Here is an 18,060-nt window from a genome sequence, read left to right on the forward strand (position 1 = left end):
TGTTCTTCATTTTCAATGTTTTCTTGGCTATTCACAGTCATATGGATTTAAGAATCTGGTTTTCAATTTCTTTTTTTAAAAGGCCATTGAAATTTTGATAGGAATTGAACTGAATTTGTAGTTCACTTTGGATAGTCCTCTTAACAAGTTTTTTAATCCATGAATATAGGATGCTGTTACATTTTTTATTTAGGTTTTAATTTCTTTTAGCAATGTTTTATAATTTTCAGTTTATACATCTCTCATCTCCTTGGCTAAATTTATTCCTAGGTATTTTACTATTTTGAATGCTATTGTAAATGGAATTTTCTTAATTTCCTTTTCATAATGTTCCTATCAGTGTACAGAAATACAACAAATTTTGGTTGTTAATCTTGTATCCTGCAATTTTACTTGTATACAATTTTAATTGTATACTGCAATTTTATTCTAAAAAATACACCCATACACAAACTCAACTATTTGATCATTTAATAGCTCAAATAGTTGAGTTTGTGTATGGATGTATTTTTTAGAATTTTTTATATATAAGATCAAGTCAAATTTAGATACTTTTGGTTCTTCCTTTCCAATTTGGATAACTTTCAGTTCTTTTTCTTGCCTAATTGCTCTGGCTAGAACTTTCAGTACAATGTTGAATAATGGAGAAAGCAGGCATTTGTCTTGTTCTTAATCTCAAAGGAAAGATTTTCAGTCTTTTACCATTGAGTATTATGTTAGCTGTGGGATTTCTTCATAATTACCCATTATCAAATTAAGAAATTTCCTTTCCATTTCTAGTTTGTTTGTTTGTTTTTTAACCATGAAAGGGTGTTGAGTTTCGTCAAATGCTTTTTCAGTTATCTATTGAGGTAATTTTATTTCCTTCATTCTACTGATGTATTACATTCATTGCTTTTCCTAAGCTGAACCACCCTTGCATTCCTGGGATAAATTCCACTTAGTCATGGTATATAACCTTTTTAAGTACATTTCTGGGCTCAGATATATCTTGAGGATTAATGCATCTATATTTGTAGGGATGTTGGTCTCTTTATTTCTTGTGATGTCTTTGGCTTTGGTTTCAGGGTAATGTTGGCCTCATGGAATGAATTCAGAAATATTTCCTCTTCTCCTACTTTTGCAAGAGTCTGAGAAGGATTGGTGTTCATTGTTTTTTAAATGCAGGGTAAAATTAACCAGCAAAGCCATCCAGTTCTGGGCATTTCTTTGTTGCGAGGCTTTTGATTAGTGATTCAACTTCTTTATTTATAGGTCTGTTTCAGTATGTCTGTTTTCTATTTTTTCTTAAATCAGTTTGGTAGGTGGTATGTTTCTAGGACTTTGTCCATTTCATCTAGATTATCTAATTCATTGGTGTACAAAGTGTTCACAGTATTCTCATATAAAACTTTTTATTTCTATAAGGTCAGTAGTAATGTCCCAGCTTTTCATTTCTCTCATTATTGAATCTTCTTATTTTTAGTCAGTCTAGCTAAAAGCTTATGAGTTTTGCTGATCTCTTCAAAGAACTGAACTTTAATCTTTTATTTTATTGACTTTTCTCTATTATCTCTCTATTCTCTATTTTGTTTCACACTCTAATCTTTTTTATTATTATTAAAGAATTCATGCAGCCTCCCTGGACTTGAGTCTTGCCAATTTTTTCTTTTGTGTGTGTGTGGCTATGCTGGGTCTTTGTTGCTGTTCAGGCTTTTCTCCAGGTGTGGGGGCTACTCTCTAGTTGCACTGTGTGGGTTGCTCATTGCATTGGCTTCCCTTGTTGCAAAGCACAGGCTCTAGGGCATGCAGGCTTCAGAAGCTGCGGAGCGTGGGCTCAGCAGCTGAGCTTCCAAGCACAGGCTCAGTGGGCTTAGTTGCCCTGTGGCATGTGGGATCTTCCCAGATCAGGGATCAAACCCATGTCTCCTGCATGGGCAGGTGAATTGTTTACCACTGAGCCACCAGGGAAGTCCATTCTAATCTTTTTCACTTCTATTCTTCAGCTAGCTTTGAGTTTAGTTTGTTCTTTTTCCAGTTCCATAAGGTGTAAAATTAGGTTATTAATTTGAGATCTTTCTTTTGTTATAATGCAGACATTTACAGGTATAAATATTGCTCTGAGTACTGCTTCTGTTGCAACCTGTAAGTTTCATTATGCTGTATTTTCATGTTCATTTGTCTTAAAGTATTTTCTAAACTCCTTTGTAATTTCCTCTTTGACCTATTATTTAATAGTTTGTGGTTTAATTTTCATATATTTGGAAAATTTTCAGTTTTTCCTGCTTTTGTTGATTTTTAGTTTCATTCCATAACTGTCAGGAAAGGTAATGTGTATGATTTCAATATTTTTTAATTTATTGAGACTTGTTTTGTTGCCTAATATGTGGTCTATCCTAGTAAATGCTTCATATGTACTTGAGAAAACTATTATATCTTCTTGATGAACTGACTCTATTGTCAATATATAATATCCCCCTTTGTCTCTTGTAACAGCTTTCTTTAATGTCTTTTTTTGTGTGATATGAGTATATCCAACCTAACTCTCCTTTGGTTTCTATTTTCATGAAGTAACTTCTTTCATTTTCAATCTATTTGTATCTTTGAATCTCAAGTGACAGCATATATTTGTTTTTTTTTTTTTTAAGAATCAATTCTATCTTAATTGGAGAGCTTCACTTATTTAAAGTAATTACTGATAAGAAAGAAAATATTTCTCCATTTTGCTATTTGTTTTACATATGTCACATCTTTTTTGTTCTTCAATTCCTCCACTACTTCTCTCTTTGGTGTTTGATTTTTTTGTAGTGTATGATTTTGGTTCTTTTCTCACTTCTTTCTCTGTATTTTTAAAGTTAGTTTTTTGGTGGTCTTAATCTTCTATCTTTGCTGCAGCATGCAGAATCTTTTAGTTTTGGCATGCCAACTCTTAGTTGCAGCATGTAGGATCTAGTTTTCTAAGTAGGAATAGAACCCAGGTCCCCTGCATTGGGAGCGTGGAGTCTTAGCCACTGGACCACCAGGGAAGTCCCAACAATCCATCTTTAATTAATACAACCTTAGCTTCAATAGTACATTAACAATTTTGTTCCTATACAATTCCATCCCTCCCCCACTTCATGTTTCTGTTGTCACAAAATACACCTATATACAGCGCATGCCCGTTAACTATAATTATTTTGGACCATATAGAAAAAGAGAGGAGTTCTTTTTCAAACCCAAAATACAATACTCGCTTTTATATTTGCCTATGTAGTTACATTTATCAGTGTCCTTTATTTCATCATATGGCTTAACACATTATTGACCAGAGACATATTAACATCGTAGGCATTAGTTTCTGCAAAAATCCCCTGGTCAATAATGTGTTAAGTTACTGTCTAATTTCATTTTCACCTAAAGGACTATCTTTAGCAATTCTTGTAGAGCAGGTCTACCAGAAGCAAATTCTCTCAGGTTTTGTTTACCTGGAAATATCTTAATTTCTTCATTTTTTTTTTTTTTTTGGAGGATACTTTTGCTGGATATAGAATTATTGGTTGACAATATTCTTCTTTCAGTACTTTAAACATGTCATTTCACTGCCTTCTCTCCTCACAGCTTCTGAGGAGAAATCAGCTGCTAATCTTATTGAGAACTCCTTCTATGCAACAAGGTGCTTCTGTCTTGCTGCTTTCAGAATTCTCCTTGTCTTTGACTTCTGATAATTGATTACAGTGTGTCTCAGTGTGGCCCTCTTTGTTTCTCCTCAGAGTTCACTAAGATTCTTGATATATTCTTTATCAAATTTGCAAACTTTGGGGCCATTATTTCATTTCTTCCTCTTTCTCTCCTCTCCTGGAACTCCTGCTGTGTGAATGTTGATATGCTTTATGGGGTCCCACAGGTCTCTTAAGACTCTGTTCATTTTTCATCATTCTTTTCTCTTTCTGTTCCTTAGGCTGACTAAGTCCAACTGATTTGACTTCGAGTTCACTGATTATTTCTTTTGGCTGCTCAAATCTGCTCTTGATCTTTCTAACGAATTTTTAAATTATTATACTTTACAGTTCCAAAATTTGTTTCATTCCTTTTTATAATTTCTCTTTATTGACATATTCTATTTGCTGAAACATTGTTCTCCTAGTTACATTCAGCTTTTTGCCTGTGAATTCCTTTAGCTCTCTGAGCATATTTTACAAAGTTGACTTAAAATCTTTGTCGGTGTGTCCTCAGGGACAGCTTCTGTTTATTTCTCCTGTGTAAGAGAATATCTTTTTGAAAACTGGACGTTTAAAAATTTACAATGTGGTAACTCTGGAAATCAATTTCTTTCCTCTCCTTATTGTTGGGTTTGTTGTTTTCCACGGATAGTAGTTGTTTGTTTAGTGACTTTTCTAAACAACTTTTGTAAAGACCATATTCTTTGTAATGCATGACTTCTGAAGTCTCTTTTTCTTTAGTTTCTGGTCAATTAGTATTTAAACGGAGGTTTTCTTAAATGACTCAGGCAAAAAAGAGGGGGAAAAGGGAAGGAGAAAGAAGAAAAAAAGAGAGAAGGAAAGAAAGAGAAAGGAAAGAATGAAAGAAGGAAGAGAAAAGGAGTAAGAGAAAGAAGGAGAAGAAAAACTCTCCTCGTCTTTGCAAATGGCCTCTTTGTGGAGGAACTCCCTCCATGTTGAGCCGGCCCACTGACAACTGAAACTGAGTGTTAATTTTGAGCTTGTGCTGAGCCTGAAGCTCAGTTACAGTGAAAGCTTGGTATATTCTCAGGTCTTTTCCTAACCATGTGTCCTGCCCTGGACATGTATGGCAGACAATGTCCTATTTTTCCAAAGAATCTCTCTGCCTGGATTTTCCTCTCAGGCTTTCAACATACCTATTGTTTGCTTCAAGCGCTGTATTTTTGCTCCAGGGAGCAGTGGATCAGTCACTTGCTTTTCAATGGTTTTGAGAAATGCCCAATGCATAGCCACTTTCTGCCCTAAAAAAATTCCAGGTTAAGCAAAACAAAGAAAATAGCTTAGGACCAGTCCTTGGGACAGCCCTCTGATAGGCCAAAATAGACAAACACAATTCTTTATGAACAAAAATCTTCTCTGTTGTTTCTAGACCCAGGGGCCAAGGTCCCACTCTGGGAACACCGGCTGCCATCTTCAGGACCATCACCTTGATGAAGAGGGATAGGGCCCAAAGCAAGTAAAAATGCTGCAAAGCTTTCCTACCACCTTTTTAAAGTTCCCCTTTCTTGACTCAATGTTCACTCAGTTTCTGTAAACCTCTGGCTATTTTGCAGAGTTCTGACAGTTTTGTCTCCTTTTTAACTGTTTCTCTGAACAGATGGATTTTTGAAGCTACCTACTCTGCCTTTCCGCTGGCATCACGCCTCTACATTTTTGAAGAACAGTTTTTGCTAGACTTTGAATTCTAGTTTGATAGTCTTTCTTTAACCATTTTGAATATGACATCCTTTGCCTTCTGGTGACTGTAGTTTTAGATGAAAAGTCAACTACTCATTTTATTGAGGATACTTTGTATGCAATGAATCACTCCTCCATGATGGTCTCAAATTCTCCCTTTGTCTTTGTCTTTCAATAATTTGTTTACAATGTGTCTAGGTGGATCTCTGAGTTTATCCTATTGGAGTTTGTTGATTGTCTTTGATGTTCAGATTGTTTTTCATGAAATTTGGGTAGTTTTTGGCCATTATGTCTTCACATATTCTATCCTTTTTCTCCTCTCTGTGACACCAATTGCATGCATGTTTGTATCTCTGATGGTGTATCATGGGTTTCTGCTCATTTTTATTCATTCATTTTGCTTTCTGTTCCTCATACTGGAAATCTCAATTGACCTGTTTTTCTGTTAATTCTTTCTTTGACTACCTCAAACTTGCTCTTGAATTCCTCCAGTGAATTTTCATTTCAATTACTGTACTTTTCAACTACAGGATTTCTATTTGGCTCTTTTTAATAATTTCTCTTTACTCATATTCTCTTTTTGGTGAGACATTGCTCTCATACTTTAATTTAGTTCTTTAGATGTGGGGGTTTTTCCTAGCTCTTTGAACATAGCAGCCAATTAAAATCTTTGTCTAGTAAGTCCAACAGATGGGCTTTCCTTGGGGTGAGTTTCTATTGTTTACTTTTTTTCTTGTGTAGAGGCCATTCTTTCTTGTTCTCTGCATGTATCACAATTTTTTTCTTTCTTTTTTTTTTTTTTTGGTTGGAAATTGAACATTTTTAATCACATAATATTGGAAACTGTGGAAATCAGGTATTCCCCCACTTCCTAGGGCTTTGTTGTTGCTGCTGTTCTTTTTTAAGAGACTTTCCTGACCTAATTCTACATGACTTTGTCATGTGTGGCCACCAAATTCTCTGCTCAGTTATCTTAATGGTCTGCTAATAACTGAACAGAGTATTCCTTAAATTCCTGAAAGCCCTAAGTCTCCCAGCCTTGCCAAGGGGCTCTGTATGTTGGGGCATGTATTTAATGCCTCAGAAGTTTACAACCCTGCCTTAACATTTATTTGGTGCTCGCACAGAATCTCAAGATTAGTTCGAGGTGACACATCAGGCCCTTCTGTGTGCTTTCCTCATATCTTCACTGGGATCCCTAAGACTGTTAATAATTTCTCAGTTTTATAGATAACCAGGGACTTTCATACATATTATTTTCAGTGATCTCAATAGCTACCCTGGAAGGTGTGTGTTAATACTATTTTACAAATGTAGCTGAACCACGTAGAGGTTAACCAGCTTGCCCAAATTCTCACATGTAGTGAGACAGTAGTAAAGCTAGGGCTTGAACCCAAATCTGTGTAAGTCTGCATCCTTTCCACAGCACAGAATTCCCTTAGGCTTACAAACAAAGATCACTATTGAAGCATGTTTAATAATCATTATGGCTTCTGGAGAACAATCAGGGGATTCAGATCCCTCAACTCATCTCTTCCCCAATCTTTACCCAAGCCCTATACTTAACATAATGCTCTACAATCCGTGACCAAACTCTGGGATGTTGGTGTGGAATGTACTGCCATACCAACACATTCACAGAAGTGGTGCCAAGTGGACACTGCACATTTAAGACACTGATTAGGATATTCCATCACCTCCACCTCCTCTGACATCACATTATGTTGATGTTAACCCTTTTCATCACCAAGAAGCAATTTGCTATTTACCGTAAATGAAGATAAAAGTGCCTCTTTAATGTTTTTTTATTGTAGAATAAAATACACATATAGAACCACACAAATACATAGCCTAATGGATTGTTCCAAAGCTAACAGCCCTGTAACTACCACCTAAGTCGAGAGTTAGAACCTTGCCAACTATCCCAGAAACCTCTCCATAAGCTCCATCCCAACCACAACTCCCTCCCCTTCCCCCAAATTAACCATTGTCCCTGTATTTATAGTGATCACTTTCCTGCATTTCTCCATAGAAACTCATGTGTGCATTCCTAGAATACTTTTTTTTATTAAAAGCTTTTTCAAAATTTGATATGCCTTTTAAGTCTCCTATTCATTTTTTTCTTCCTTTCCTTAAAGTTTATTTGTTGAAGAAACCGGGCAACTTGACTTGTAGAATTTCATCATCTGGAATTGTGCTGACTGCACACTTATATTCTTCTGTCTTCTATTTCCTAGAAATAGGATGCTAGATGAAAAGACTTGATCAGATTCAGACCTGATCTTTTAATATTTATTTTATTATTGATTTATTTGGCTGTGCCAGGTCTTAGTTGCAGCTTGTGGGATCTTTGATCCTCATTGTGGCATGCAGGACCTTTAGTTGCAGCAGGTGGAATTTAGTTCCCTGACCAGGGATCAAACCCGTGTCACCTGCACTGGGAGTGCAGAGGCTTAGCCACTGGACCACCAAAGAAGTCCCAGGTTTGATCTTTTTGGTAAGATGATAGGTTCTGTTCTTTTATAGGAGGCAAAAAAATGTCTGGTTGTCTCTCTTTTTATGAGGGAAGCAATCACTAATGCTCAAAATGCCTAAATCCTGTAATTCACTAGTGGTTGAAAAACTGGTATTTTAATTCTATCATTTATTAACTGGGACATTTCTATAAAGAGATGTTTCCCTTATCTACTATGTTGTTACACAATAATACAATTCATATAAGAAAGTCAGTAAAGCTTGATTCCTTCCCTTAATTTAACAGTTTTTTGGAGATAAAGTATTAGTTCCTTGTGCTGCTGTTCTCAGTCACTTCAGTTATGTCCAACTCTTTGCGACCCCATGGAAAGGCTCCTCTGTCCATGGGATTTCCCAGGCAATAATACTGGAGTAGGTTGCCATGCCCCCAGGGATCTTCCTGACCCATGGATCGAACCTGCATCTCCTATGTCTCCTGTACTTCAGGCGAATCCTTTACTGCTGAGCCACCAGGTATCACCCTCCAAAAGTGACCCATCAGCTTTTTTTGTATCATTATAAACTTACAGGGAGAAGGCAATAGCACCCCACTCCAGTACTCTTGCCTGGAAAATCCCATGGATGGAGGAGCCTGGTAGGCTGCCGTCTATGGGGTCGCACAGAGTCAGACACAGCTGAAGCGACTTAGCAGCAGCAAACTTACATATTATTTGGTGAGTTTAAAAATCCACTATAATTATTATCCTTATTAAAGCTCAAAGAGTCCCATCTTTAGCCAGCAGGAGTCTCATCAAGTTGTCTCCTGAGTCCTTTTGACACGACCCCAGTAATCTTTGGGCTTCCCTGATAGCTCAGTTGGTAAAGAATCCACCTGCAATGCAGGAGACCCCAGTTTGATTCTTGGGTCAGAAAGATCCCCTGGAGAAGGGATAGGCTATCCACTCCAGCATTCTTGGGCTTACCTTGTGGCTCAGCTGGTAAAGAATCCACCTGCAATGCAGGAGACCTGGGTTCGATCCCTGGGTTGGGAAGATTCCCTGGAGAAGGGAAAGGCTACCCACTCCAGTATTCTGGCCCGGAGAATTCCATGAACTGTACAGTCCATGGGGTTGCAGAGTCAGACACAACTGAGTGACTTTTACTCACAGTAATCTTTGATAACTTCCTTGCCTGGAAAATCCCATGGATGGCGGAGTCTGGTAGGCTGTGGTCCATGGGGTCACTAAGAGTCGGACATGACTGAGCGACTTCATTTTCACTTTTCACTTTCATGCATTGGAGAAGGAAATGGCAACCCACTCCAGTGTTCTAATCCCAGGGATGGGGGAGCCTGGTGGACTGACGTCTATGGGGTCGCACAGATTCGGACACGACTGAAGTGACTTAGCAGCAGTTGCTATGTGTACAAGATATTCTGAGTTCATTTGGTATAGTTTCAGGCCTAAACCTGCAATCAACCACATCTCAAAGAATCCCTAGCTCCTTCTAGTGATAAACAGTATTTCAACACCACATTATGGGCACTAAGGATGCATAATTGTTAAGTTGGTCAGTGTTCTAGGTTTTTCAATGGATAATGATAAAATATCTTAGGAATTTATATTGATACTTCCAATTTAAATGCAAAACTACAGGGTTTTACATTGTCTATGTTATATTCATATTTCCTTTCTTCCATGAGTAACCTGGTTCTCAAGAATACTGAGGATAACAGAATTAAACTATCCCATTACTCATCTGCTTTATCCTGTATTACACAAACAGCAGTCTCAGAGTAATACTAAGAGCATCACCACAAAGTTGATTTCTGACAAATGGTTTAAAATTTTGCATTGACTCTCCATTCTTCCCCATTTTAATCAATACTATATCTTCATTGTCAGAGTATATATTCATTTGTAATATATTCTCTCCTTGTTAACCCATAATTATGATTAGTTCTATAAATAAAAACATATTTTACTGTTCATTGCCTTTCCAATGTTGATACTTCTTTAATAATTTTAGTTGGCTGAAACTTATTCCTTATTAAACAGAGTCCTAAGAAAGGGCTCATGGAAGCAGTATTAGTCAAGATTTTTTTATGTTGATGACAGTTTGTCTATGCCCTTTAAACCTGAAAGTCAGTTCTGCCGGATCTAGAAATCTTGGTTCACATTTTCTTTCCTAAAGTATCTTAAATGTTTTGCTCCGTTTTCTTTTCTTTATTTTTGGCTGTGCTGGGTCTTCACTGCGGTGCAGGCCTTTCTCTAGCAGTGGTGAGCAGGCACTACTCTTCACGACAGCGCACAGTTTTCTCATTGCAGTGGCCTCTCTTGTTGTGGAGTCGCAGGAGGGCTTCAGTAGTTGAGGAGCGTGGGCTCAGTAACTGTGATTCCTGGGCTCTACAACACAGGCTCAAGAACTGTTGTGCACGGGCTTAGTTACCCCACAGCATGCAGGATCTTCTCAGACCAGGGATTGGATCCATGTCTCCTGCATTGCCAGGCAGATTCTTTACCACTGAGCCACTGGGGAAGCCCCATTTTCGTTCAGCATAAAGCATTACCATCAGTTCAGTTCAGTTCAGTCGCTCAGTCATGTCCGACTCTTTGCGACCCCATGAATCGCAGCACACCAGGCCTCCCTGTCCATCACCAACTCCCGGAGTTCACTCAGACTCACATCCATCGAGTCAGTGATGCCATCCAGCCATCTCATCCTCTGTCGTCCCCTTCTCCTCCTGCCCCCAATCCCTCCCAGCATCAGAGTCTTTTCCAATGAGTCAACTCTTCACATGAGGTGGCCAAAGTACTGGAGTTTCAGCTTTAGCATCATTCCTTCCAAAGAAATCCCAGGGCTGATCTCCTTCAGAATGGACTGGTTGGATCTCCTTGCAGTCCAAGGGACTCTCAAGAGTCTTCTCCAACACCACAGTTCAAAAGCATCAATTCTTCGGCACTAAGCCTTCTTCACAGTCCAACTCTCACATCCATACATGACCACTGTAAAAACCATAGCCTTGACTAGACGGACCTTTGTTGGCAAAGTAGTGTCTCTGCTACCATAGCAGAGTTTAATAATTTTCTTTTCTTTATAAGCCTCTTAACTTACATGCTAACAATTTCCTCCACACCTCTTTCCTTCAAAGTGAAAGTGAAAGCTGCTCATTCGTGTCCAACTCTTTGTGACCCCATGGACTATACGGTTCACGGAATTCTCCAGGCCAGAATACTGGAGTGGGTAGCTGTTCCTTTCTCCAGGGGATCTTCCCAACCCAGGGATCCAACCCAGATCTCTTGCATTGCAGGCAGATTCTTCACCAGCTAAGCCACCAGGGAAGCCCAAGAATACTGGAGTGGATAGCCTATCCCTTCTCCAGGGGATCTTCCCAACCCAGGAATCGAACTGGAGTTTCCAGCATTTGCAGGCAGATTCTTTACTAGCTGAGCTACCAGGGAAGCCAAAGAGATTCCTTCATATTCTTTTACTAGAATATGTTCTGGTGTTTGTTAAGTCCATATTCTCAATATACAACGAGTGCTCTTTCAATATATAGTTTCAATTCTTTTATTTCAGGTAACTTATCTTAGATTTTACATTTGAGTGTTTATTCCGTTTTATTACTTTGCTTCTGTTTCACATTTAGAGATTCCTATTATCCTTAAGTGGGATCATTTTTCTCCAATCTTCAATGTTCATCATTTTCTCTTGAATTCTTTTTAATCTCTTCATTTATTACTGATTTTTAATTTAAAGTTACTGATTTTATTTTTTATTTAAAAAATAAAATAAAATTTTTATTTCTCCCATTTAATCCTGTATTTCTAAGTCCTTATCTGCTGTATTTAATTGCTCTTAGTCTAATTTGGTCTTTATTTTTTAAATGATTTTATTTCTAATTCTTCTCTGAGTTCTATCACTTCATTCTTTTCTTTCCTAATATCACTTTTGTAAAAATATACCTTGTTCTGAAATAGTACAGGTTTTATCTGCTTTGTGAACATGTCTTTGTTGTGGGCTTTCATTATCTGTAGTGATACTATTCTCCACTTTGTTCTTTTGTTCTTATAATTTTATATGGGACTTTACCACAATCTTTTTCTATTATACTTTTTTGTATGAAATTAATTTTCCTGAACTTTTAGGAGAAAGTGTGATTCTAACTTTAAATATCTATTCTTGATTTAACATGTGGTAGCTTGATTCTTCAGAGAAGGCAATGGCGACCCACTCCAGTACTCTTGCCTGGAAAATCCCATGGACGGAGGAGCCTGGTGGGCTGTAGTCCATGGGGTAGCTAAGAGTCAGGCACGACTGGAGCGACTTCACTTTCATTCTTCACTTTCATGCACTGGAGAAGGACATGGCAATCCACTCCAGTGTTCTTGCCTGGAGAATCCCAGGGACGGGGGAGCCTGGTGGGCTGCCGTCTATGGGGTTGCACAGAGTCAGACATGACTGAAGTGACTTAGCAGCAGCAGCAGCAGCTTGATTCTTGAGGTTTCCTGGTTCTGTTTCCCTTTTCCAATTTTATCTGAACCTCTCTTCCTTTCTCTGGGTCTTTTACCTGCTCAATTTTCATTCTACTTCCAATATTTCCCATAAGTATGGAACTCTATACTTGAAAGTAGCCTTGGACAGTCAGTTTTAAAAGTTACGGGGTCTGAACCATTCTAGCCCCTTCATAAACTGCAGGAACCTCTTGTGTTACCCCACAAGTAACAGATCAGGCAACACACTCTTTGGTATCAACTGCTATTCAACACTTATTGGTGTCCCTCTGCTTCCTCTGCTACAGATGCTAATACTATGCAGTGTGGTTCTTGTAAGGATCTCTTATAACTAGTTTTTGTTGTTGCTGTTGTTTTAGTTTTGGTTTTTTGGTCACATTGCGTACCATGTGGGATCTCAGTTCCTTGACCAGGGATCAAATCCACATTCCTTGCACAGGAAGTGTGCAGTCTTAAACACTGGACAGTGAGGGAAGTCCCTCTTGTTAACTAGATTTGATGTAAATGCCGCTACTACTGCTGCCACCATCTTCTTAGATTTTAAGGTATATTTTAATAGTCCTTAGAATTTTTCTATAGAAAACTTTTTGAACAAAATGCCTTAAGAATCTTAGAACAGTTTCAGAAATAAAACAGAAGGAAATGGACCCATTTTGTTTGCTTACCTCAAAAAGTCTGAACAAGTTGTATCTTGTTTTATAATCAGTCCACAAGACCATAAAAAAGGCATTCATTGAAATGGTGCTAATCATAATTATCTTAAAGAGATGACTCATTATGACTTTCTTCACAAATGCCTGAAACTGAGTATCTTTCCTCCTGTCAAAAAGTTGAATAAGAGGTGTGATTATCTTGCAACAGAGTTAGATCCCCAAATGATGCACACTTTTTTAGGAACTAGGGTCTGCTTTCCCCCTTCTGTGACTATAAATCTAAACTATATATATACTTTAGATTCGCAATGAAATGCTGACTAGATGACCACTGAAATATGTATGACAATCAATGGGTTCGGGCTGTCCCCACTCAGTTAACTCAGTTCATTCTCTCTAGACTTATGGGGGAAAAAATGATTACCACTTCTTCTCAAACAAAGCATCATCTTCCTTTACTCATTCAACAAATTTTCAGTGAAAGCGAAAGTTGCTCAGTCGTGTCCGACTCTTTGCAACCCCATGGACTATACAGTCCATGGAATTCTCCAGGCCAGAATACTGGAGTGGGTAGCCTTTCCCTTCTCCAGGGGATCTTCCCAACCAGGGATCGCACCCAGGTCTCCCGCGTTGCAGGTGGATTCTTTACCAGCTGAGCCACAAGGTAAGCCCAAGAATACTGGAGTTGATAGCCTATCCCTTCTCCAGGGGATCTTCCTGATCCAGGAATCGAACTGGGGTCTCTGCATTGCAGGCGGATTCTTTACCAACTGAGCTATGGTGGCTCAAAATTTTCCGTAAGTAACTACTATTCAACTCACTCATTTATTCACTCAACAAGTTTTTATTGAATGATTACTATATGCCAGGCAGTACAGTAGGCCCTTGAAATAAGGTGACGTAAAACTATATACAGTCAGTCTAGTAGGGAAAACTGCTTATCAAATAATCAACCATACAAGCACTTACAAATCAATGATTTTAAAAACTGACCACTCTAAGAAAAAAGGGGCAAACACATAATCAATTCATGAAAGAAAAACAATGGTAATAAAGTCCCCCTCCCTAGAATGTTCAGTGGCACTACTAATCGAGGAGGTGCAAATTAAGTAAAACCATTAACTTTGCTTATGAAATTAGAGAAGACTTAAACTTGATAATATTTAATGCTGGCAAGAGCACAACATGATGGAGCATTCTCATAAACTTCCAGGGGAATGTAAACTGACCAATTTTTCTGAAAAACATTAGTTGTATTCATATCCTCAGATCCAAGGAATCTACCCCAAGAGAATACAACTGGAAATGCAAACAGTGACTTTAGCCTAATGTGATTATCTCACCATTATTTGCTGTAATAAGAACTTGGATACAATTTAAAAGTTTAACCAAAAGAAGACAGGCTGAGTAAACTATGGCACATCCAGCTAGTGGAATATTGCACAGATATCACAACATGTCTACGTATTTTTCATGATTTGAGAAAAATGCGTATGATCCACTGGATAGCAAAACATAGAAACAACGCAAAATAAAAATTCTCTATTTAAAATTATCTCAACTCTGCAAAGCAGGTAGAAAAAAATTCAACAGGAAATATGCCAAAATGTTGCCAGTGTCTGCCTACTGATGGTAAAGTTATAGGTAATTCCTTTTCCTGTTTATATTTATCTGTGTTGTTCAGTTTTTCTCATGTAAGAAATGAACAGTCTCACACAGTAAAAAATATATAGAATGTATATACTTCTATAACCTATAAAAATAAAATATATAATTTCCATTATCTGATTTGAGATCATGTCTATTACCAAAAAAAAAAAAGCCTTCAAATTATCTAACACAGTATTGAACAAAAAGGGAAAAGATGGAACAAACTAGTCATTTGGTCTACAGGTCAAATAAGAGTGTGACTGAATATCTGATTAACCAGCTATCTGTGACAGTAAAGCTAAGAAAATTGATTGGCTGAGACTTCAACAACCTCACCAGTCAGAGAAATCAGATTATCCAGGATGAATCCCTCAGTTTGGGAAGTATAAGAGTGCCTATGAGAAGCCGCTAAGAGCCCCCAACACTGCCATCTGCATACTTGTTAATCAAGAGAAATAAAGAATATTTACTGAAATTTCCATAACTTCTCATAGAACATATGTGACGCATTCTCCAACAGTGAGTTAGAAAGGATTCTTGCATGGTCCTGGTGATAAAAGTGCTGAGACATTTTCCAAATTTTCAATTTTTATTCCTTGCTTTAACCATCCAACAGAAAATCTCTGCTTAGGAATCTCCTTGCATCTAGATTCCACAAGGCCACGGAGAAGGGTCCACAGAGGGAATCCTTGCTTTATGAGGTCACTCTTCACAGCCCAGTATGTTACTAGCCAGCAGGCCCCTGTAGGGGAGAACTCCCCACTGTTTTACCCACAGATCTTCTCTTCCCAAGGAGACCAAGCACCTCTGTTCAGCAGAAGAGTCATGAGTGAGTGAGTGAGTGAAACTCGCTCAGTCGTGTCTAATTCTTTGTAACCTCATGGACTGCAGCCCACCAGACTCTCCTCTGTCCATGGGATTCTCCAGGCAAGAATACTGGAGCAGATTGCCGTTCCCTTCTCCAGGGAGTAGAGTCAAGAGCACCCTGCAATTGTGCAGCTCTGGGATAAAACTAGAAGACAGCAGAAACAGGCCAGACAAGAGCCTTCCTTCTTCAGGAAGTACCCTCATCTGCCCTTAATAATGTGTTAGAATAGGTCAAGGGTCATGGAAGAGGGGAAAGCAAAACTCTCTGGGCTTCTAAGAGCAAGAGTGAACAGCCAGGGCACAGCAGTTGGAGATACCTGGAAGGACAAGGAAAGATTCTGATGGGTTTGGGGCTAGAACACCAGAAACAGGAAGTGCAGAGGTTATCCATGCCCAACACTGGCTAACTGGGGACACAGAATATACACATATGAACCACCTAAAGAGTGTAAGGGACGAGTCTTGGGGTAGAAATGTTTTAGGTTCAAGAGCAACAGGCACTATTCCTCTGTTCAATTCTTGGGATGAATATATTCTTCTCATTCTCCTACTCCTAGCTCCTTTGATTTCCAAGGCAAATCAATATATAGGCTTCTGGGTAGTCCTGTATTGCATTAAATGGTTAGTTAGCCAAATTGGTCAAATTCCTGGAAACTTTATTTCTTGGACTGTAATAGGAGGTAAACACCTCATCACCTCCAACATCCTAAGTATTCTGGAACAAGTGTTTTCAACTAGTTCTCGTAGAAAAATACTCTTGCAGGCAAGCAGAATACTGAACTGGGAAATAATATCTTATCTACTCAGTCTCTCCACTTAAAATCATCAACAGCAAAGCTTTAAGCAACATTGATTTATGTTCTCAGGATTCACACTTTGGCCTCACCTTTTTATTCTACATTCTCTTCCTCAGGAGTCAAGTTTCTCTGATGCCTCCTACCGCCTCCTTTGATCATATGCCCCCAAGACCTTCCGGGCTTCTGCCTACACCCATAGTGGTCTCCTGGAAGAGCTGCTCAATCAGTTCTCCATCTCTGTTTCCATGTGCCTCAATACATCAGTGTGTCTAATTCTGTCTAGGCATACAGGAGGCCCTCGGTAACGTATGCTATGTGAATACATGAATGTCCTCAGGGATTCTTATGCTCACTCAAGTAGCTGAGCAGAGAGGAATTTTATTTCCAGGAACCCCAAGAATATACTCCTATACCTCCCGTCTTTAAGCACCAAAGCACTCTTTAGGGAGAAACGAAGAAGAGACTAAGAACGTAAAAAATTTGGGGGACTTCCCTGGTGGTCCAGTGGTTAAGAATCCACCTTGCAATACAGGAAATGTGAGTTTGATCCTTGGTCGGGGAACTAAGATCCCACATGTCATGGGGGAGTTAGGCCTGCTGGCTGCAGCTACTGAGTGGATACCACTAGAGATTCCATGTGTCACAACGAAAGAGCCTGTGTGACCCAACAACATGACACTGCCCCCCAAATAAATATTTTTTAAAAAAGAATATAAAAATTCTTCCATGATGCTTGGAGGGGTAAGGAAAGATGGCAGGCTGGAAGTATTCAAGAAGAGACCAATTGATCTTGGTATATGACATAAGCACAGCCAACCAAAGCTGAATGTGGTTTCTAGAGTCACTGATGAAGAAGTCTGGTCTGTGGAACCAAAGGTGACCAGCTTCTCTAGGCCTACTGAAATCACCTTCATGGATAGGTGGGCAGGATAAATATCTTGGGATGGGAAGCTAAAGGGCCACCTGTTATGCCCTGTTAGCAGCAACTCACCCTCTGCCTGACTTGCGCAGCACCACCTCAGCTGCACACAGCCAGGGACGGTCAGAAGGCACAGCAGCTTGTTGACTCAAAGTCTTCTAGCCAAGTCATTCCTAATTCCAAGTAACTGGAATTGAAGCACAAAGCTCACATATTATATCCAAACCCTATTATAGTTCCTGCTGTTTTGCAGGAAACTTTACAAAACTGAAGTTATTGAGTTCAACTAGTATATTTTTGAACAATGGATTAGAGGGGAGGGAGGTGGGAGGGGGGTTCAGGATTGGGAACACATGTACACCCATGGCGGATTCATGTTGATGTATGGCAAAACCAATACAATATTGTAAAGTAATTAGACTCTAATTAAAATAAATAAAGTCTACAAGCAAAAAAATAAAAAAGAAATTATACAGACTGCTCCACATTAGTAGTCCAATACTTCAGTACACTGATGGAAGTTAGGAATGTGTCCATATACAACATACATGCTACTGCTTTTTTGGCTCAAGCAAAAACATAAAGAGTCTTGCTTACCCTATTTATCTAAAGACTTCCTAAATCCTATCAATGTCAGTAATCACAATTTTCAAAACTTTCACTAACTTCATTTTAGAAAAGAACACTGTCAAACATCCTGCTGCTGCTGCTGCTAAGTCGCTTTAGTCGTGTCCGACTCTGTGCGACCCCATAGACTGCAGCCCACCAGGCTCCACCGTCCTTGGGATTCTCCAGGCAAGAATACTGGAGTGGGTTGCCATTTCCTTC

At 38.8% G+C, this 18,060-nt stretch overlaps 1 protein-coding gene across 1 annotated transcript in view; it reads right to left on the minus strand.

The window, feature by feature from the left end:
* CATSPER3 (cation channel sperm associated 3) overlaps positions 1–15,550 on the minus strand; it is a 33,569-nt gene extending 18,019 nt beyond the window's left edge. The window contains exons 1-2 of the mRNA XM_027546464.1: positions 15,120–15,550; positions 13,012–13,165 (exon numbers count right to left, since the gene is read on the minus strand). Coding sequence (XP_027402265.1) covers positions 13,012–13,165; positions 15,120–15,220 — 255 coding nt within the window. The 5' untranslated portion in view covers positions 15,221–15,550. The remainder of the gene's footprint in view (positions 1–13,011; positions 13,166–15,119) is intronic.
* Positions 15,551–18,060: the final 2,510 nt, after the last annotated feature.

The sequence above is a fragment of the Bos indicus x Bos taurus genome, chromosome 7 (assembly GCF_003369695.1).
Source record: "Bos indicus x Bos taurus breed Angus x Brahman F1 hybrid chromosome 7, Bos_hybrid_MaternalHap_v2.0, whole genome shotgun sequence".
Lineage (NCBI taxonomy): Eukaryota > Metazoa > Chordata > Mammalia > Artiodactyla > Bovidae > Bos > Bos indicus x Bos taurus.